The sequence below is a fragment of the Semicossyphus pulcher genome, unplaced genomic scaffold, assembly GCF_022749685.1.
Source record: "Semicossyphus pulcher isolate SPU_LCO1_2020_fin unplaced genomic scaffold, fSemPul1.0.p SCAF_21, whole genome shotgun sequence".
In the NCBI taxonomy this organism is placed as follows: domain Eukaryota; kingdom Metazoa; phylum Chordata; class Actinopteri; order Labriformes; family Labridae; genus Semicossyphus; species Semicossyphus pulcher.
This window is the reverse complement of record NW_027211695.1, coordinates 18,094,047-18,115,191: the sequence shown is the minus strand read 5'-3', so window position 1 is coordinate 18,115,191 and position 21,145 is coordinate 18,094,047. Positions and strand designations below refer to the sequence as shown.

The 21,145-nt window shown below is 42.9% G+C and overlaps 5 protein-coding genes and 1 pseudogene across 6 annotated transcripts; 5 read left to right on the top strand and 1 right to left on the bottom strand.

Moving 5' to 3' along the window:
* The first annotated feature begins 2,271 nt into the window (after positions 1-2,271).
* On the top strand, positions 2,272-3,828 carry LOC138601212 (tripartite motif-containing protein 16-like; annotated as a pseudogene).
* Positions 3,829-4,472: 644 nt separating this feature from the next.
* On the top strand, positions 4,473-6,095 carry LOC138601211 (tripartite motif-containing protein 16-like). Its single transcript, XM_069672791.1, has one exon. The coding sequence runs from the start codon at positions 4,560-4,562 to the stop codon at positions 6,093-6,095; it is 1,536 nt and encodes a 511-aa protein (XP_069528892.1). The 5' UTR covers positions 4,473-4,559.
* A 775-nt stretch (positions 6,096-6,870) lies between these two features.
* LOC138601019 (tripartite motif-containing protein 16-like) lies at positions 6,871-9,131 on the top strand. The gene has a single exon (XM_069672590.1). The coding sequence runs from the start codon at positions 7,077-7,079 to the stop codon at positions 8,610-8,612; it is 1,536 nt and encodes a 511-aa protein (XP_069528691.1). The 5' UTR covers positions 6,871-7,076; the 3' UTR covers positions 8,613-9,131.
* Positions 9,132-9,199: 68 nt separating this feature from the next.
* LOC138600530 (tripartite motif-containing protein 6-like) lies at positions 9,200-11,903 on the top strand. Its single transcript, XM_069671966.1, has one exon. The coding sequence runs from the start codon at positions 9,458-9,460 to the stop codon at positions 11,207-11,209; it is 1,752 nt and encodes a 583-aa protein (XP_069528067.1). The 5' UTR covers positions 9,200-9,457; the 3' UTR covers positions 11,210-11,903.
* Positions 11,900-17,295, bottom strand: gmpr2 (guanosine monophosphate reductase 2). 2 transcript variants are annotated; one of them, XM_069671967.1, is made up of 10 exons: positions 17,244-17,295; positions 16,635-16,800; positions 16,249-16,368; positions 15,834-15,917; positions 15,578-15,751; positions 15,417-15,498; positions 15,098-15,204; positions 13,978-14,020; positions 13,728-13,887; positions 11,900-13,633 (listed from the first exon to the last, which is right to left on the bottom strand). In XM_069671967.1, the coding sequence occupies exons 2-10, from the start codon at positions 16,719-16,721 to the stop codon at positions 13,444-13,446; spliced, it is 1,047 nt and encodes a 348-aa protein (XP_069528068.1). In that variant the 5' UTR covers positions 16,722-16,800; positions 17,244-17,295; the 3' UTR covers positions 11,900-13,443. The 2 variants fall into 2 exon arrangements, with proteins under 2 accessions (XP_069528068.1, XP_069528069.1); XM_069671968.1 differs by lacking the exon at positions 17,244-17,295 and adding an exon at positions 17,061-17,111.
* A 209-nt stretch (positions 17,296-17,504) lies between these two features.
* Positions 17,505-19,727, top strand: nedd8 (NEDD8 ubiquitin like modifier). The gene is made up of 4 exons (XM_069671969.1): positions 17,505-17,772; positions 17,871-17,918; positions 18,017-18,099; positions 18,833-19,727. Exons 1-4 carry the CDS (start codon positions 17,755-17,757, stop codon positions 18,957-18,959), a joined length of 276 nt encoding a protein of 91 aa, XP_069528070.1. The 5' UTR covers positions 17,505-17,754; the 3' UTR covers positions 18,960-19,727.
* The last annotated feature ends 1,418 nt before the right edge of the window (positions 19,728-21,145 follow it).

The window sequence follows — 21,145 nt, the reverse complement described above, 5'->3', positions numbered from 1 at the left end:
TAGGATGTCTTTGTAGTCCCAGCTGATGCCGTAGCGGAGCCTCTGCGCCATGAACCACACCCTCACCTGGTCCGGGTGCAGAGAGCAGCGCTTCGCCAGTGCAGCCGTCTGTTTCTGTGTCAGGTATGGAAACCTGTCGAAGGCCTTGCCCAGCTCTGCTGCACCGTTTGGCTGTAGGTCGACATGGTTTGAGAGTACCCATATAAGCCTCTGATCATCAGAGACCAGGGGCAGACACATGGCACTGCTCTGGTTCAGACTGAAAGGCGTAGGGGCAATGTTGATTTCAGGTAAAATCTCTCCAGGAGCGTCAGGTGTCTTTTGTCTGAGCATAGGGAGTCCTCCATCAGCTGTCTGCCTAATCCTCCTCATCTGTGGTGATAATAAAACACAAATATTGAAAGGGTGAGAGGATACAACTTGCCAGAAATTACTCATTATCACAGGAAGCATAATATATGGATGCATGTTCACTAAGGGCTTCCGTAGATCACTGGCCTATAATTGTCAATTCTTTGGAGTTGTTTTACCTATAAACAGTCACAAATGAACTTCCAGAAAATGTTCTATATCGCGTATATGTGATAAAAGATTTTGTCCCCAGTCTAAAGCAAATAGGAGGTCAAATGAATACCTGCTTAGATGAGGTGTGATTTAAAGGCGAATTACTATGCAACATTTCTAAAATAAATATTTATAACTGTAAATTAATTCCCAGAAGTTAAAGTCTTCATTATGTAGACAGTAATTTAGGTATTTTACTGTTATAACTTGCAGTAATGCAGTGGCAGCATTCCAGTGCTGCGTATAGTATTAGTGGCAATTTAATAGCAAATTCTAAGAAGAACAAGACACAAGAAAACAATTAGCCTAACTTATTTAAGTTAGCCTTAACAGTTCGGGAAACATGACTTCCCGTTAGCTAACTATGAAATGCAAAAACTGCCGTTAATTTCAAACACCAATCGGAAAAAAGCAGCATTTAATTAGCATAATCTCGGTTAAATTCGTACTGACTCGCTAGCTAAACTAAGTTAATTTAAGATACACAGCTACACTCCGACGTTACATAGTTTTTTGGCACTAGAAGGGAGTAGTCTAAGGTGGCTTACCGTGTCTACAGTAACTTTTACTAGGTAAGGTTATTGATTACTCGGCGATAGCGCGCCTGCGCATCATGGTCCAAATGCAGACCTCCCCTCCCTCCTCAGGCACTTAGTTCTGTGAGCGAATGGGGTTTGAGCTTGGGCTCACGTGACCTCCATGCGCAAGCACTGGCTCATAGCCGCTAGCATCTAGCATTTCAATGCTGTTTGATTAACTAAATAAACAATGTGTGATCGGCGAGTAATACAGCTAAAACGCCGTTGGTCTTTCTCAATTTGCCGATCCATGAAAATAAAAATACATCATCCCGCATGAGGTACCTGAGGAGAGAGGTCTGAGCTACTGCATTTGGACCTTCTTGGTTTAGATAGTAGCATAACTACTTATAGCTTACCGGTTAGCGTGTTTAGTAGTGACCTACTACAGTTAATGAAGCTATTTTGGTTAGCCTGTAATTATTAATATTTTCCCTGTCTGTAGAAAAGACAGCAAAATCATCAATACTCATTTAAGAAGGGGTTGGAAGTCCGACCTTTATGGCATTAAAAAGTGATGCAAGTATGATTTTCTATGGTTTGTCTACTAAAATGTAATAAATTATAAGGCCTTATGTTGCCCCTGTTTCTTAGTTAGACTTGCTGTAATTTATGTTGTCCCGTCTAAAAAGACTCTACATTAAATCCCAACTTCATTATAGTTATGTGAAATTTTTGTATAAAGGTTTTAGACACATTGAAGCAACTATACAGTCAATTTGGAGGTACAATTAGAAACAGCTAATACAATTTATCAGCTGCACAAACTCAGTAATGATTAAAACGCTAAAAGCTAAGCCTTATAAGTTTGGTAAGTATGATTGTTTGGCTGTATTGAGTTTAACAAGGTAGGCTACTAAAAACTGAGTGTTGACTTCACCCACAGAAGATCATTAATCTTTTTTGACTGATAAGTTGAGGTAAAGTACAACTTGAGCAGTGGGGCGGACAAATCTTCTACACTTTTGTACTGCTATAAACGTGTTGGAGAGTAAAGGTCAAACTACCACACCAGACTCTGAGAGACCAGCTACAGGCAAACAGCTCATTTGACACCATCTCATACTCCTTATTTCAGAACCAATAACCAGCCTAAGGACAAATCCAAGATCTTCTTGTGTCTGAAAACATGTCTGACAATCTACGAAGAGACCTGCAGCAAGTGATCCTCTGTGACATGTGTACGGAGGACAGGAAACCAGCACGGAAGACCTGCATGAAATGTGAGATCTCCATGTGCGTCCAGCACCTCAAGACCCACCTGACCACTCCTGTGTTACTACAAACTCATCCTCTCACTGAGCCTATGGCCTCAGGGGATGGAGGTTTAGTTGGGACCACTAAATGCCCCCAACATGGCAAACTCCTGGAGTACTACTGCTTGGACGACTTGATCTGCGTGTATGTTTCCTGCGCCATCGAAGACCAGCACAGCAAACACAATATGAAGACCTTCTCCACAGCCCACAAACAGCTCATGGAAAAGGTCAAAGCTGCACAGCAGGACTTATGAGTGAAGACCGATGATGAGAGTGTGAGTCCAGAAAAGTGGGAGAAGAGTGAAAGAGAGAAACTAGGTCGCTCCAGTGTTCATCTCATTGAGGCTGTGACCAACCTGCGAGACATCGCCCTGACCAGTGTCCAGAGTTCTGTCTCTGCTGGTATGGTGTCCATCAGAACCAGCAAGAGCAGCTTGCAAGCAGCAGAGAAGGAGAAGGACACCTTCAGATTCCTCCAGATGTATTCTCAGGTGCATCAGGATGTGGAGAAGGCCAAGGCTGTGGATCTGGGAAAAGGGTTGGAGCCTGGCAGTGATCGAGACAAACTGGTTCAGGAGATAAAACAGACAGGTGAAAACATGATGGAGCAAGCAAGCACCTTCTGGGGATCCCTGTTGACTCATGTTGACCCAGAGAACTACCAGGAGCTCAGTGCAACTAGTTCAGACCTGTTCTTTGACCCACAGACGTATGGTCCAGGAATGTCACTCTCCAAAGACAACAGGAAGGTTTTCTTCAGTGGTTGGCAGGGGAAAAGCACTCCCTTCAATTTTCTAATTCAGGGTACACAGTCTTCCACGGATCCTGAAATTCACAGATGGGTGATCAGCCTCTCCAAAGACCACGACTGGACCATCGGTGTAAGTCACCCACGCAATAGACAGGAGGTTACAAATGCAGACATCTATGGTTTGTGCTGGAAAGGAAACCGGCTCAGTTGTCTCAAAACAGTGTATTATGAGAACGACCAAAATATGACACGCAGCGTTTATTCTGAAGAGCTCAACCATTCTGGTGAAGATGACGCAAAACAAATGGCCCGACCTAAAACAGTGGAAGTGGTATGGAGCAATCGTTGCTCTTTATCCTTCTTCAGCGTCATTGGCCAGCACCAGAAAAGACAAATAGCCACAATAACAGTCAGCTCAAGAAGCTGGCAACTAAATCCTTTTGTTTGCTTCGACATGGAGGAATCACAAAATAGCTCCATTACGTCTAGTGCAAGTGGATCTACAACTCAATGGCAGAAGGAGTGGAAATGCTCATGTGGGAGATTTTACCCATGGAACATTAATCCAAACATTCGTACAGGCTACTCTCACGTGACATCTCCCCAGCAGGCCTGTGATTGTGGAAAACCTGTCAGTGCCCCGCACACTACTGAAGTGCTGTGTGAACTTCTGTAGGAGACAGTCCTGCTGTTGTCTTCACATCAACACATTTCCGTTTACATATAGTTGAATATATTCATATCATTGCCTACTGAACAACACCAAAATTAGAATTTGAGTTGTTTTATTTGGTAAATATAGAAGTGATTTATTAGTGCTAAGTTGTAAAAAAGCAAAGAAAATGTATACACTGCAGTCAGTGAAAATATACGATATAATAACACATGTAAAACAAGTTTGAAGTTTGTTTTCATAGAGTGAGTGGAGAAAATGTAACACACACAAATCAAGGAAATGTAAATGAATATGATGAAGAAATTAATACTTTGTACTTGCTTATCTTTTGCTGGTAAATAATTGAATTCTATAGTTTTCTCGCCTTTTCTAACAATTTCTAATGTCATTCACACACCTGGAGTTAACCGACCAAGTTATATGTATATTCACACTCCCATGGGTGTTACTCCTATCTATGTGAGGAATGAAACTCAACTAACAAAAATGTACAAAAACAAGGGAGAGGCTGCAGCCAAATCTAACCAACTCCACCCCCTGAATGTTTGCTTCGGCAGAAATCGAAACTGTATGCAGCGCAGGGACTGATAGACAAGAGCCAATTAACGACTAAATTTACTTATCTGCCAGAACAGAGTCAACCAGAGAGCAACGAGGAGGATACTGAGGACTTTAATCAACGCTGCGTAGTTTTCAGGAACAATCTAATCAGCCCTTCCTGCTTTGAAAACATGTCTGACAATCTGCGCAAGGACCCTCAAGTGATCCTCTGTGACATGTGTACGGAGGACAGGAGACCAGCACGGAAGACCTGCATGAAATGTGAGATCTCCATGTGCGTCCAGCACCTCCAGACCCACCTGACCACTCCTGTGTTACGACAAACTCATCCTCTCACTGAGCCTATGGCCTCAGGGGATGGAGGTTTAGTTGGGACCACTAAATGCCCCCAACATGGCAAACTCCTGGAGTACTACTGCTTGGACGACTTGATCTGCGTGTGTGTTTCCTGCGCCATCGAAGACCAGCACAGCAAACACAATATGAAGACCTTCTCCACAGCCCACAAACAGCTCATGGAAAAGGTCAAAGCTGCACAGCAGGACTTACAAGTGAAGACCGATGATGAGAGTGTGAGTCTAGAAAAGTGGGAGAAGAGTGAAAGAGAGAAGCTGGGTCGCTCCAGTGTTCGTCTCATTGAGGCTGTGACCAACCTGCGAGACATTGCCCTGACCAGTGTCCAGAGTTCTGTCTCTGCCCGTATGGTGTCCATCAGAACCAGCAAGAGCAGCTTGCAAGCAGCAGAGAAGGAGAAGGACACCTTCAGATTCCTCCAGATGTATTCTCAGGTGCATCAGGATGTGGAGAAGGCCAAGGCTGTGGATCTGAGAAAAGGGTTGGAGCCTGGCAGTGATCGAGACAAACTGGTTCAGGAGATAAAACAGAAAGGTGAAAACATGATGGAGCAAGCAAGCGCCTTCTGGGGATCCCTGTTGACTCATGTTGACCCAGAGAACTACCAGGAAGTCAGTGCGACTAGTTCAGACCTGTTCTTTGACCCACAGACTTTGGACCAAGGCGTGACACTGTCCAAAGACAAAAGGAAGGTCTTCTACAGTGGTTTGATGGAGAGATGCACATTACTCATTCAGGGTACAAAGTCTTCCACTGCTTCTAACATTCACAGATGGGTGATCAGCCTCTCCAAAGACTGTGATTGGACCGTTGGTTTATGTGACAAAAACTATGCAAAGGAGTTAAATAATGGAGACGTGTTTGGACTGTCCTGGAAAGGTAACAAGCTCAACTCTCTCACAACAGAACATCATGAGGTTGCCAATGTGGATCCATTCAGAGACGATCCATTCCAAGAGCCAAATCGAGACAAAGGGCGAAGGGTTTCCCTTCAGGTGATCAGTCCTCCTGATGAAGATAAGGTGAAACAAGTGGCTCGCCCAGAAGAAGTGGAAGTGGTATGGCGTTATCCCAACTCTTTATCCTTCTACAACCTGAGTGAGCAGCACCAGAGAAGAAAAATTGTCACAATAACAACCAGCTCCAGAAGCCGGCACCTAACTCCTTTTGTTTGCTTGGAAGCAGACACATCACAAAACAGCTCAACAGAGGTTCAACACATGCAGAAGCGGTGGAAATGCTCCTGCGGGAGGGGTCACCCTGGGAACATGAATACCTACAAGTGCACATGTTGTTGTGGAGGAGTTATTCCTTTCTTGCACTTCACAGAGGTGCTTTGCGAACTTCTCTAATGGACAGCCACGATGTTGTCTTTGGCCCACATCAACAAAATTCCTTTAACACATTTAACTCTTTTTTCTCACCAACACAATCAGAATTAGATTTTAGATACATTTTCAATAACTTCTTGTCTCTTGCCTTCAGTGGATAAGCATTAATCTCATTGTTTAGTTCTAAGTTGCTTTCAAATGAAAATGTTTGTGTATATATAAGTACAAACCAACTCTGTGATTGTTCTAGATATTTACATCAAGCAGTATAGGTAATGTCACATATTCAGCTGAATGTTATTTTCTTGATGATTATTTTAATTGTTTTGTTTTTAAAGTTGCTTCTTAAGTTCTCAACAAGATCATTTTGTGTTAACTGTGTTGTTTCTTCCCTTTTCTGGCTGCCAGTTTAAGGTGTGTGTCTCCATCTAGTGGTGGTGGATGTATCATTGCTTTCTGAAAGTATATTCAATCTTACAGTGAAGTCTCTTATTTTGAAGTAAGACTGGCAACAAGGAAGTTGTATCACTCATACATTGTGAGCACTCAATAATTAAACAAGTCAAATATTCAGACGTGGAATGTTTTTATTGTCGGATTAAAACATGAAAGAAAAGTGAAATGAAGTACTGCATTTTAATTTAGCCTTTATCACAGCCATGTGACAAAAAATATAAAAAACAGAGCGAGCAAGAACAGCTTGAAATGGAGTAACTACAAACGTCACACCAGTGAAACCACACCCTGTCCTATTTATGTACAGAGGCTTCCTGAACTCCGACCCCTGAACGTTTGTTTGAGCAGCAATCGAAACTGTTGTGCAGTGCTGCCGTGACAGAGCATTCAGCGCAGGGACTGATAGACAAGAACAAATTAACGACTAAATTTACTTATCTGTCAGAACAGAGTCAACCAGAGAGCAACGAGGAGGATACTGAGGACTTTTATCAACGCTGCGTAGATTTCAAGAACAATCTAATCAGCACTTCCTGCTTTGAAAACATGTCTGACAATCTGCGCAAGGACCCTCAAGTGATCCTCTGTGACATGTGTACGGAGGACAGGAGACCAGCACGGAAGACCTGCATGAAATGTGAGATCTCCATGTGCGTCCAGCACCTCCAGGCCCACCTGACCACTCCTGTCTTACTACAAACTCATCCTCTCACTGAGCCTATGGCCTCAGGGGATGGAGGTTTAGTTGGGACCACTAAATGCCCCCAACATGGCAAACTCCTGGAGTACTACTGCTTGGACGACTTGACCTGCGTGTGTGTTTCCTGCGCCATCGAAGACCAGCACAGCAAACACAATATGAAGACCTTCTCCACAGCCCACAAACAGCTCATGGAAAAGGTCAAAGCTGAGCAGCAGGACTTACAAGTGAAGACCGATGATGAGAGTGTGAGTCCAGAAAAGTGGGAGAAGAGTGAAAGAGCGAAGCTGGGTCGCTCCAGTGTTCGTCTCATTGAGGCTGTGACCAACCTGCGAGACATCGCCCTGACCAGTGTCCAGAGTTCTGTCTCTGCCCGTATGGTGTCCATCAGAACCAGCAAGAGCAGCTTGCAAGCAGCAGAGAAGGAGAAGGACACCTTCAGATTCCTCCAGATGTATTCTCAGGTGCATCAGGATTTGGAGAAGGCCAAGGCTGTGGATCTGGGAAAAGGGTTGGAGCCTGGCAGTGATCGAGACAAACTGGTTCAGGAGATAAAACAGAAAGGTGAAAACATGATGGAGCAAGCAAGCACCTTCTGGGGATCCCTGTTGACTCATGTTGACCCAGAGAACTACCAGGAAGTCAGTGCAACTAGTTCAGACCTGTTCTTTGACCCACAGACTGTGGGCCAAGGCGTGACAATGTCCAAAGACAAAAGGAAGGTCTTCTACAGTGGTTTGATGGAGAGATGCACATTACTCATTCAGGGTACAAAGTCTTCCACTGCTTCTAACATTCACAGATGGGTGATCAGCCTCTCTGAAGACTGTGATTGGACCGTTGGTTTATGTGACAAAAACTATGCCAAGGAGTTAAATAATGGAGACGTGTTTGGACTGTCCTGGAAAGGTAACAAGCTCAACTCTCTCACAACAGAACATCATGAGGTTGCCAATGTGGATCCATTCAGAGACGATCCATTCCAAGAGCCAAATCGAGACAAAGGGCGAAGGGTTTCCCTTCAGGTGATCAGTCCTCCTGATGAAGATAAGGTGAAACAAGTGGCTCGCCCAGAAGAAGTGGAAGTGGTATGGTGTTATCCCAACTCTTTATCCTTCTACAACCTGAGTGAGCAGCACCAGAGAAGAAAAATTGTCACAATAACAATCAGCTCCAGAAGCCAGGACCTAACTCCTTTTGTTTGCTTGGAAGCGGACACATCACAAAACAGCTCAACAGAGGTTCAACACATGCAGAAGCGGTGGAAATGCTCCTGCGGGAGGGGTCACCCTGGGAACATGAATACCTACAAGTGCACATGTTGTTGTGGAGGAGTTATTCCTTTCTTGCACTTCACAGAGGTGCTTTGCGAACTTCTCTAATGGACAGCCACGATGTTGTCTTTGGCCTACATCAACAAAATTCCTTTAACACATTTAACTCTTTTTTCTCACCAACACAATCAGAATTAGATTTTAGATACATTTTCAATAACTTCTTGTCTCTTGCCTTCAGTGGATAAGCATTAATCTCATTGTTTAGTTCTAAGTTGCTTTCAAATGAAAATGTTTGTGTATATATAAGTACAAACCAACTCTGTGATTGTTCTAGATATTTACATCAAGCAGTATAGGTAATGTCACATATTCAGCTGAATGTTATTTTCATGATGATTATTTTAATTGTTTTGTTTTTAAAGTTGCTTCTTAAGTTCTCAACAAGATCATTTTGTGTTAACTGTGTTGTTTCTTCCCTTTTCTGGCTGCCAGTTTAAGGTGTGTGTCTCCATCTAGTGGTGGTGGATGTATCATTGCTTTCTGACAGTATATTCCATCTTACAGTGAAGTCTCTTATTTTGAAGTAAGACTGGCAACAAGGAAGTTGTATCACTCATACATTGTGAGCACTCAATAATTAAACACGTCAAATATTCAGACGTGGAATGTTTTTATTGATGGATTAAAACATGAAAGAAAAGTGAAATGAAGTACTGCATTTTAATTTAGCCTTTATCACAGCCATGTGACAAAAAATATAAAAAAAACAGAGCGAGCAAGAACAGCTTGAAATGGAGTAACTACAAACGTCACACCAGTGAAACCACACCCTGTCCTGTTTATGTACAGAGGCTTCCTGAACTCCACTCCCTGAACGTTTGTTTGAGCAGCAATCGAAACTGTTGTGCAGTGCTGCCGTGACAGAGCATTCAGCGCAGGGACTGATAGACATGAACCAATTAACGACTAAATTTACTTATCTGTCAGAACAGAGTCAACCAGAGAGCAACGAGGAGGATACTGAGGACTTTTATCAACGCTGCGTAGATTTCAAGAACAATCTAATCAGCACTTCCTGCTTTGAAAACATGTCTGACAATCTGCGCAAGGACCCTCAAGTGATCCTCTGTGACATGTGTACGGAGGACAGGAAACCAGCACGGAAGACCTGCATGAAATGTGAGCTCTCCATGTGCGTCCTGCACCTCCAGACCCACCTGACCACTCCTGTGTTACGACAAACTCATCCTCTCACTGAGCCTATGGCCTCAGGGGATGGAGGTTTAGTTGGGACCACTAAATGCCCCCAACATGGCAAACTCCTGGAGTACTACTGCTTGGACGACTTGATCTGCGTGTGTGTTTCCTGCGCCATCGAAGACCAGCACAGCAAACACAATATGAAGACCTTCTCCACAGCCCACAAACAGCTCATGGAAAAGGTCAAAGCTGCACAGCAGGACTTACAAGTGAAGACCAATGATGAGAGTGTGAGTCTAGAAAAGTGGGAGAAGAGTGAAAGAGAGAAGCTGGGTCGCTCAAGTGTTCGTCTCATTGAGGCTGTGACCAACCTGCGAGACATCGCCCTGACCAGTGTCCAGAGTTCTGTCTCTGCCCGTATGGTGTCCATCAGAACCAGCAAGAGCAGCTTGCAAGCAGCAGAGAAGGAGAAGGACACCTTCAGATTCCTCCAGAGGTATTCTCAGGTGCATCAGGATGTGGAGAAGGCCAAGGCTGTGGATCTGAGAAAAGGGTTGGAGCCTGGCAGTGATCGAGACAAACTGGTTCAGGAGATAAAACAGAAAGGTGAAAACATGATGGAGCAAGCAAGCACCTTCTGGGGATCCCTGTTGACTCATGTTGACCCAGAGAACTACCAGGAAGTCAGTGCAACTAGTTCAGAGCTGTTCTTTGACCCACAGACTGTGGGCTCAGGAATGTTAATCTCCACAGACAAAAGGAAGGTCTTCTACAGTGGTTTGATGGAGAGATGCACATTACTCATTCAGGGTACAAAGTCTTCCACTGCTTCTAACATTCACAGATGGGTGATCAGCCTCTCCAAAGACTGTGATTGGACCGTTGGTTTATGTGACAAAAACTATGCAAACAACTTAAATAATGGAGACGTGTTTGGACTCTGCTGGATAGGGAACCAGCTCAGCTCTCTCACAACAGAACATCGTGAGGTTGCCAATGTGGATCCATTCAGAGGGGGGCCATTCCAAGTGCCAAATCCGAACAAAGGGCGAAGGGTTTCCCTTCAGGTGATCAGTCCTCCTGATGAAGATAAGGGGAAACAAGTGGCCAGACCAGAAAAAGTGGAAGTGGTATGGTGTTATCCCAACTCTTTATCCTTCTACAGCCTGATTGGGCAGCACCAGAAGAGAAAAATGGTCACAATAACAACCAGCTCCAGAAGCCAGCACCTAACTCCTTTTGTTTGCTTGGAAGCGGAAGGATATCAAAATAGCTTGACTGAGGTATTCACGACAAGACTTGCATATTCATATCAAACTCAACAATTGCCTCGGCAATTGCAGAGTCAGTGGACGTGCTCATGTGGAACGGCTCACTCTAGGGACTTTAATACACACAATCGTGGTTACAACTTTTCCCATGGGCCTGTCAGGATCACATGTAATTGTGGAAAGGAGGTTCCTGTCTTGCGCTTCACAGAGGTGCTTTGCGAACTTCTCTAATGGACAGCCACGATGTTGTCTTTGGCCTAAGTTGCATTTTTTTCCCAAATCAGCTCCTAACTGTCTTTGCGTAGACTTTAACTGGACTACTGCTTTATGTGACAGCCTGCGAAGAAGTTGAAGGAAGGACATGTTTATGGTCTGTGCTCTGAAGATAACCAGCTCAGCTTTCTCATGACAGATTAAGACGACAGTTGCAACACATCGATGAATTCACAAGGTTTTCCTTTACTCATGGCTACAAATATCAATAACTTCTTGTCTCTTGCCTTCAGTGGATAAGCATTAATCTCATTGTTTAGTTCTAAGTTGCTTTCAAATGAAAATGTTTGTGTATATATAAGTACAAACCAACTCTGTGATTGTTCTAGATATTTACATCAAGCAGTATAGGCAATGTCACATATTCAGCTGAATGTTATTTTCATGATGATTATTTTAATTGTTTTGTTTTTAAAGTTGCTTCTGAAGTTCTCAACAAGATCATTTTGTGTTAACTGTGTTGTTTCTTCCCTTTTCTGGCTGCCAGTTTAAGGTGTGTGTCTCCATCTAGTGGTGGTGGATGTATCATTGCTTTCTGAAAGTATATTCCATCTTACAGTGAAGTCTCTTATTTTGAAGTAAGACTGGCAACAAGGAAGTTGTATCACTCATACATTGTGAGCACTCAATAATTAAACAAGTCAAATATTCAGACGTGGAATGTTTTTATTGATGGATTAAAACATGAAAGAAAAGTGAAATGAAGTACTGCATTTTAATTTAGCCTTTATCACAGCCATGTGACAAAAAATATAAAAAACAGAGCGAGCAAGAACAGCTTGAAATGGAGTAACTACAAACACCACACCAGTGAAACCACACCCTGTACTGATAAAATTTCCAAGGCTAATTCAAGGCAATGACCACAGCTATAATCAATCATACATTTTATTGGATGTGCACATCACTGTCATAAACCCACACAAACCTTTGGTGCTGATAAGTAACAGAAGGAACATTTGAAGCTGCATGTTTAAATTGAATAAAACATCTGCAGTGAGGTCAGTACTGTAGCATTTACTGGTGCATATGTAACCTCTCTGAAATCTAATACGCCTTTTATTAAAACAAGCAGTAGTATAATTCGGTCCTTGAATCAATCTTAAATGACTAATTATTAAAGTGCAAAACTGATGATTTAACTTTACCTACCTAGAAGCAGCTGCAAATATATTCCAGCTTTTTTACACGTGGGTGACGAAGGCTAACAATGCATAGAAACATACATACTGTTTAATAGGCAGCTGCAGCTTTGCATACATGTAAAAAGACCAATAAAAGACCTTGCACTGGGACACAGCCAATCTCAGATCCCATCGGCTATAGTCTGACGACATATAGCCTCTGGGGACAGCGGTGAACGTGCCGGGCGTGTAGCCGACGGTTAGCGATAAACGACTTCCTTTTCCACGTGCTGCATTGTTCACAGAAGAAGAAAGATGTTTTTCAACATCGTGTTGCAGATTTATAAGAAGTAAAAATTAAGCTTCGTCGGGTCTGTCCTCAAGAGGAGAAGAAAACTGCTTTTAAAATGCTCGTCTGTTGAACGGAGGTCGGATCGATCGTTTCTGATGCGTTCGAGGAAGTCGGGAAATCTGAACGCTGAACGGCTTTCGTGACACCGCATCAAGGGAATTTATCTCGGGTTGAATTTTAGACCTAGAACGGATTATTAGCTGTCAGCATGCAGACGTCTGTTTATAGAGATTAATAAGAAGCTAAATCGTCGTCAGATCTCGCTGATGGGAGCCGGGATGTCATTACACCTGCTTCTGCTCTCCTCACGGACTGTTTTCCTGCATACACCTGCTGATACGAGATTTGTCAAAATTACTCGGACTACAAGTGTACTACAAATGAACCAGAACACTTGCCAACCAAATCCACGTCCCTGTAAATACAGATTAGGACACAGCAGACTCTGCGTTAAGACTTACTGCTCTAGCTCATGTCTTTATGTCTAGACACACTGTAACACTTGGTGGCTTGAATAGAGTCTAGAGAGACTCCGATTCTGTGTGCGGAAAAGCTTTTAAAAGTTAAAAAATTGCATTAAAATTTCAAGTCAAAGATTCTCAACGAATGAAAAACAAAAGAAGGACAATATTTAAGTAGAAATGAACACGTCAGTTCACTTCACCTCGCCGCTGGGAATGTTGTAGACTTATCCTTCCATCTGAAGCCGGAGCGACTCAGCTGTCATTGCCGAAGACAGTGTTGAGCTGTTGTGTGACCCTTATAAAAGTGGTCCGACGGCTCAGCTCCTTTAGTTTTCCCGCTCCAACGTAGGTGCAAGTGGAGCGGACCCCTCCCAGGATGTCTCGTATTGTCACCTCAACGGGACCTTTGTAGGGAACTTCGACTGTCTTCCCCTCGGACGCCCTGGAGGCAAAAAGCACACAGAGGACGCCTTAAAAACAAGGAGGATTTAAGGATTATAAACATGAGAGGAAAAAAACGTGACAGTGACTCTGACCTGTATTCAGCCACGCCTCCTGCGTGTCTCTTCATCGCCGTGTCGGAGCTCATTCCATAGAAGAGCTTGTATTTCTTGCCGTTTTTCTCGATAACCTCGCCCCCGCTCTCTGAGTGGCCGGCGAGCATGCCGCCCAGCATCACAAAGTCGGCTCCAGCACCTGAGAGTCACACAGAAAAGGGGGAAACAAACAGTGAGAGGTCTGCTTTACTAACAGGTTTCTTGCCATGTTTGGAATTTGAAAACTTACCGAAAGCCTTTGAGACATCTCCCGGGCAGGTACATCCCCCATCCTGTGTGAAAGAGAAGACGGCATGTGATGAGTGGGACTGTACATGCTCAGGGTGTAATACAAGTCTGAACGACTCTGAGGGAAGGAGTAAAACTCGCCTAGAGCTGGAGTAAAAGATCTCTTTCCTGTCTATATTAAGATAGAGGGATTAGCCAGTTAGTTAGCTTAGCATAAAGACAAGTGAACAATGGGAATCCGCTAGCCTGGCTCAGCCTAAAGGTAGCAGATTTCACCCACCTGCCCCTCTAAAGCTCACGTTATCACTTGTTATATCCTGTTTGTTGTTGCACCCAGCCAGGAAATAGTCCCACACACAACCCTGTGAACCCAACACTAAACAAACACTGTGTGTAAGTAGTGTTTGCTGGTAGTCTCTGAATTTTGTTAGCTACAGACAGAGCCCAGCTAAATGTTTTCAGATTATGCTAAGCTGAGCTAATTGGCTCTAGTTTCATACTTAACACACAGACATTAAAGTAATATTGTTCTTCCCATCAAATAAGACTATTCACACAACTGCCTGTAAATGACTATCCCTTAATCATTTACTGTAGTGCCCCTTTCCCATTGGTCAAAAAACCCACTAACACCTGCTAACACCCGGCTTTTTTTCTTAGTGGTCACTACTCTGCAGTACACCCGGGTATTATCGCCTCGGCTCCGGCATCGATGGGAACACAAAACCTGTGTCGACACGCTAATCTCCACCCCCGTCGGTAACTTCTGCGACTCCTCGTCATCTCAGCTACAAATACCGCCCGTCTCCATCCGAGCAGCACTCCATCATCGTTCCACATTTGTTGGTGCCGAGTTTGATGAACAAACTGAATGAGTAATAGATACAATAAAGACCTAACCACCGTAACATCTCCACTGTCTACTGAACCTGTTTCGGGCGCGTTTGTGACGTCAGACGGTGACGCAGCAGAAAAGACACCGACAGGAGGATACTTCACTGGCAATGGGAACAGAGACGATTGGCATCTATAAGCGGGTCTTCCCGGGTCTGAAAAACCTGCGTCAGCGCGCTACATTCGGTGTTAAATGGGTTTAAGAAACAAAGAGCTGTGTCACTCACCGAGATGATGTGGCCACCCAAGCCATGGGCTGCATCTGCACACTCGATCACAGCACTGAGCTGGGGGTATCCCACCCCTGTCTTCTTGCGTGTGGTACACACAGAGCCTGGAGAGGACGACATGGGTAACAGACTTTTAAGATTTGCGGATAAGATTTGTTTGATTAAATATGATTGTTGCTTGCAAATATCCATCCATACAAACAGAGACAGGGAAAAGTACTTAGTAAGAAAAGAAGATGAACGTCTGACAGCTAAACTTGAGGTGTATGTAAAATAATTAGAGTTAATGGTGTCAAAAATTTAGCGCTCTGATTACCTGGTCCGATGCCTACTTTGATGATGTCCGCGCCTGCCAGGATCAGCTCTTCTACCATCTCTCCTGTCACAACGTTTCCTGCCTGAGCAACACGTCAATAATCATTAAAACACGTTTTAATTGAATTAAAAGTTAAATCTTTCATTCAGACGCCCACTGACCATTATCGTGTGCGTGGGGAACTTCTGCCGGACGTCTTTGACAAAGTGCACAAAGTGTTCGGAGTAGCCATTAGCCACATCTACACAGATATACTGCAGCAGTGGAACCGCCGCCAAGATGGCTGAAATCCTGTCAAAGTCCCCGTCACCGGTCCCTGTGCTGACTGCAAGACTCTGTAAGGAGAGAGTCATGTTACAATTACTTCCACCACTGATAAACACCCCAGAATAAAGGATTTTTGTAACAGTTAAGTACCTTTATGCAGTCAGGGTTCTTCGCTGCAAACTCCTTCCATTCATCCACGGAGTAATGTTTGTGAACCGTGGTGAAGAGAGTGAACTAGAGGAAGAGACGACACATTCTGGTTCAGATTAACGTCTGTGGAAGGTGCACTTACATCTAAGGGCCACTAGGGGCAGTGTTTCTAACTGTGAGATAAAGTGACCGAAGAAACAAAAAAATAAGTAAAATAAAACATATTTCCAAGGATTAAAAGGTAAGTATCAAAAAGATGCTACATGTTAGCCATAAAATGCTATTTTTGACATCTGGGAACAATGATCAGAAAGGCTTGATTCTCTATTGTTTTTAATAAGATTTTTAAAAGACAAACTTATAAAAAATATTGTTATAATTGTTTTATACACATCCCATGTAATGCATAACCTACGTTGTGCAAAGCCAGGGCCATCTCAAAGGTCCCTACGGTGTCCATGTTAGCAGCGACGATGGGGATCCCTCTGTAGCTGCCCTTGGAGTTTCTGAAAGTGAAGCTCCTCATTAGGTCCACCTGGTTGAGGCGATAAAAATGAGGAATTAGTGTAATTAAAAGTTTAATAGATTTTTTCAACCAACTAGGAACACATTTATGTTAGCTGTTGGAAAAACTGGGCAGTGGGGGGAATATGGTTTGTGGATCAAGGCCCACTATTTGAATTTTCCTACCAGCTGTTAAAATGTGAATAGCCAAATGCTACTGAGGATGTATGCTAACTTACTTATGTATTTGGGTCAGTCTGGTTTCATGTGGAAAAAAAACAGCAGCTGTAAACGTACCTCGCTCCTAGACTTGAGTGTGCTCCGCTTTGGACGAAGGAGGACATCCTTGAAGTCCAGCTTGATGTCATTCTCAATGCGTGGCATTTTGGAAGCAGGATGTGTGGATCGTAAAAAATAAAACGTTTAAAAAGTGGAATAAAGAAGTTTTTCCTTGAGTGTGTATCTGTGAACGAAAAGAAGATGAGAGGTCAGGATTTCTAATTTGCCTTGTGTATTTTCTTATTTCTACACATCATTGTCCTTCTTTAATACACTTACATGTGGACATAAATGTGCTAAACTACATGCAGTGTGATGTAGGCTCTGGAAGGAACACATTAAAGGCCAACATAATCCTTTCAGTCAAAATTAGCCATAACTGTAATTACTATTGTGTAATAATGCTATCTTACGCTAGCTAGTACTTCTGACAATGCTACTCACGCTTAACTGTACCAGATTGACCAGAACAGCGTAGCCCGATGTCAAAACTCAAGGTTAGCATCCAGTTGGAACAGTCAAAATTAAATCTCCTTCATGAGCATTGTAAACCATTTAATTAAGCATACACTACTTATTAGTCAACGTCTGAATTAGCCTTTAGATAAAGAAAAATACATTATTTACCTTAACAAGTATGACTGGTTTTGTGTGTGCCGCTGTTTCCTTTACGGCTGCGTGCGCGGGAAACGTTACAGGGGCGGACACCAACTGACAGCCACGTTGTAGTTTTTAACGGGCTTCAGTTAGTCGGCGATACGCAGATAAGAACTACAAATACAAGACTCACTTTACGATACTTGCGCTGCTGTCGTAATTATCGTTTTAGGTAGTCAGGAAATACAGTCTTTGCTTTTGTTAGGTCCGTACTCACGTTATTGTTATATAAATATTTGTGTAAATTTGTGTTCATTAGACGATGATGAGATAAATAAGAAGTCCGACAACAAGTTGAAGCGGAACCGTTGACATGCAAAAAAAGGAGGCGGTGGGATTTACGAAGAAACACCGGAAACACTCATTGAAATTTTGGAAGAGGACTGCTATCATTACTGTATGACAAATACCAGATTCAGTTAACATATAGTTGTACAACCGAACCCGCTCCCGTGTATTTGAGAAAGAAACATCGAGAAAGATGCTAATAAAAGTGAAGGTAAGGCAGAGCAAGCACAGCGATTAGCCTAGCCAGTCAGTTATCATTGTGTCCAGTGTCATTAATCTGTCAAGAATAACCACTTTTTTATGTCTCAGACACTCACAGGAAAAGAGATAGAGATTGACATAGAGCCCACAGATAAGGTAGAATATTATTTTTCTATTTCATAATTTTTCTAAGTTAATTGTGCAGTGTGTGTTTATCACAGAGCATTATTTGTTATGTATTTATTTCCGTCTAGGTGGAGCGGATAAAAGAAAGGGTGGAGGAGAAAGAAGGGATCCCTCCGCAGCAGCAGAGGTTGATCTACAGTGGGAAACAGATGTAAGATAAAATAATCCTTTGGTTTATCTTTACCTTTACTTCTCCAATCTGAATTTTGCTTCATGTCAACATATCACATGTAAACAATAATAATAATAATGATAATGAAGTTAACAAGTGCTGCTTGTGTATCATTTTTATTAGCATAACTTATATTTAACCAGGAAAAAGTCCCAGCAACTGACATTTTAAATGATACATTTATAGCAGTCAGTTTTGCAAGCAGGTAAATAAAAACAATCGACATCCGAAAGAGCCCACCTCTAGTTCTTTTATCATCTTGATGCTAAGTAACTATGGCACCAAATGCATATTAATCTGTGGCTGAAAATAGTCCCAAACAGATGCACTTTTACTCCTGTATAAGTAGTGTTTGTTATAGACACCAAAGTCCAGCTGTTTATGGAAATGTATTAGCTTTCTTTCAAATTAAACTAGATATTTTGGAGCCTGTAGACGAATGTGGTAATGGTGAGTGCCAGCGAGAATAAATACAGGTTTAAACATAAGATACACAAACATAATAAAATATCTATAAATAAAACAGATTTGCTTCAAATATAATCAGATAGATTTTACACATATTAATCTATTATGCTTGACAGGATCTCAGATGTCAGACAATGTAATTTAAATTGGTCCAGCTGTCACTGTAGAAATAAAACAGTATGTTTAGTTGATAAAAGGGTGATTTCGGCTCTCTGACATCTCCTTCCTTTTGTTTTTCTCCCAGGAACGATGAGAAAACAGCGGCAGACTACAAAATCCAGGGAGGCTCTGTTCTCCATCTGGTGCTTGCTCTGCGAGGAGGACAGAGTCTCCGCCTTCCCAGAAGTCAATACTCCAAGCCTGCTTTGTAGCCATTACTTGGAAACATGCCTTAGCCTTTGCGATGCCTACAGGAAGCGGATACAGTGATGACACACAGCCACGGGGCTTTAAGCAAGACAGAGCCATTAGTAGAAAGAGTTAGGGCAGGTTCTGCTTGTGGCAACAACATTCCAACAGCAGAAATATGTTGGTTTGAAACACTCCCCCCCACTGTAACACTGCCCCACTGAGACACAGTAGAAAAGGCAGAAAAGTTACTTTCAGAATCAAACAAAGCTTTGGCTTCAGATTGACAACCCAGACTTAATCTGGCTGCCACAGAAAACGTCTGTACGGTGCTCAAGGCCTCCTCTGACTCTGTCACACAGTTTGTCTTTGTTCCCCTGATGATAAAACATAACTGCAGCTTAAAGATGCTTCTGGGACAGTCTTTACCTTTTTTCCTTTTTTTTTCATTCTTTTCTTTCAAAATGTCTCCAATTCATTCATTCGCTGACCAACATAGGAGGAGCACCCGTGTTGGTCGGAAACAGCTCATTTAAAAGAATAGTTTTACACTTGTGATAAACGCGTATTTGCTCTCTGGCAGAAAGTTAAATGAGAAGATTGATACCACTCTAATATTTGTCTGTTGGCTAGCAGCAGTTAGCTTAGCTTAGCACAAAGACCGGAGAGGCGGGAAACAGCGAGCATAGGGGTGGCCAATAGAGCGAGGCTTTCTGTTAGCCTGTTTCAAGTCTTTGTGCTAAGCTAAGCTAACTGGCTGTTGGCTGTAGCTTCCTATGTAAAGAGTGATAAAAGAGTGGTATTTCTTATCTAACTCTAAAAGGACAACCGCCGTTTGCTTTATACAAGCTTCTCAAGTAGAATGAGCATGTTGGTTCTTTTGGAAAATGTTTTATTACTTATGAATTCATTTTGTTCACAGTATTTTGTTTTTGTGCTAATTACATGTTTTACGGTTTAGAAGAAAAGGAGCGTGCCAACTGTGGCTCCCCCTCAGTGTGTGCATGAGTTGGCTCATGATGTGGATTAGTTAGTCAGAACAATAAACTGTTCTTGCTGAAAATGCCCCACGTTTACGATTCTGTATTCTTCCTTAAATACAATTAAATCCCTCTACAGTGAAACTCCAGTGTGTAACCTTGTAAACATCTCCATGTGGTGTTCTTCATGTGCTACAAGACATATCAGCAGTCATCTCCACAGCTGGGCCCGTCTGCTTTTAAACTGCAGTGTACCTGTGTAGGTCACAAACCTAAGGAGCCAATCCCGTTAATGGACGGGGCGACGCTGTGCACATCATTATGTGTAACCTATGGCAACCACTTCAGCGATGCGTGAGCCAGCTGTAACCGTCATCGTAATTTTTGCAAACTCACCACTGAATACTAACGTTAACGTTACTACTACTAATTACAACATTTCAAGTTAGCTAAGTTTCAACAAGTTGGCGCTAAACGACGGCAGAGACGTGTTTTGTTTTCACAAAGGAGGGGGCAGGGACTTTGCAGATTGGGGATGCCTTGGGAGGATTTAAATGTATTTTGCAGAAAAAACAAATCAGACACAATCTATTATTTAAAGCAGCAATTCTCTTGTGGAAAAAGCCACTGTCAGTCAAAGCTGGTGTTCTATGTAATCGATAGAAGCAATAATATTTGAAATTGGCGCCATAGCTGTGGAGAAGTTGTACAAACAGCTCGTGGTTTCGCCCGTTCTACATTCCTACAACACCCAGCATGCATTGTGCCCCTCTCTGAAAGGAACGGCCCAGCGTGAGACACTAGAGTGAAATGCTAGCATTTCTCTGCAGGCGATGGCTCAGGGCGGGACAGAATCTGAAATACGACGAGAATATACTGTCTGGTGGATTGTCTAAAAAATCTTCAGGTCTGCAGTCTACATTTCAAACCTGACGATTTTGAATGAGACATCGGAGGCGGGCGTCCTACATTGAGGAAGTGGTTCAGCGAGCTCCCTGGCCTCCATCAGATGACACGCTTTACGTAGTCTGGTGGAGGTTTTCCAGGGCCCATTGTAGAAGCGGATAGCGTCCTCCAAAGGCAGAGCCAAACTGCATTTTTATTTCTACCATAACGGCGTTAGCTCCCCGTAATAGCATGATAGGACTGAGGTTGAAAATCGGAGAACTGGCCCTTTAAAACATGACTGGCGCTGGTCTTTAAAAAAAGAGACATGACATATCATATCC

What these genes read in the sequence shown, in the direction of transcription:
- LOC138601211 (XM_069672791.1), top strand. Translation starts at nt 4,560, where the DNA reads ATGTCTGACAATCTGCGCAAGGACCCTCAAGTGATCCTCTGTGACATG.
- LOC138601019 (XM_069672590.1), top strand. Translation starts at nt 7,077, where the DNA reads ATGTCTGACAATCTGCGCAAGGACCCTCAAGTGATCCTCTGTGACATG.
- LOC138600530 (XM_069671966.1), top strand. Translation starts at nt 9,458, where the DNA reads ATGAACCAATTAACGACTAAATTTACTTATCTGTCAGAACAGAGTCAA.
- gmpr2 (XM_069671967.1), bottom strand. Translation starts at nt 16,721, where the DNA reads ATGCCACGCATTGAGAATGACATCAAGCTGGACTTCAAGGATGTCCTC. An exon ending in TCCCCACGCACACGATAATG is followed by an intron (nt 15,499 to 15,577) that starts GTCAGTGGGCGT and finishes CGTGTTGCTCAG; the next exon opens with GCAGGAAACGTTGTGACAGG. An exon ending in GGAGGCGTGGCTGAATACAG is followed by an intron (nt 13,634 to 13,727) that starts GTCAGAGTCACT and finishes TTTTGCCTCCAG; the next exon opens with GGCGTCCGAGGGGAAGACAG.
- nedd8 (XM_069671969.1), top strand. An exon ending in ACATAGAGCCCACAGATAAG is followed by an intron (nt 17,919 to 18,016) that starts GTAGAATATTAT and finishes ATTTCCGTCTAG; the next exon opens with GTGGAGCGGATAAAAGAAAG. An exon ending in ATCTACAGTGGGAAACAGAT is followed by an intron (nt 18,100 to 18,832) that starts GTAAGATAAAAT and finishes TTTTTCTCCCAG; the next exon opens with GAACGATGAGAAAACAGCGG.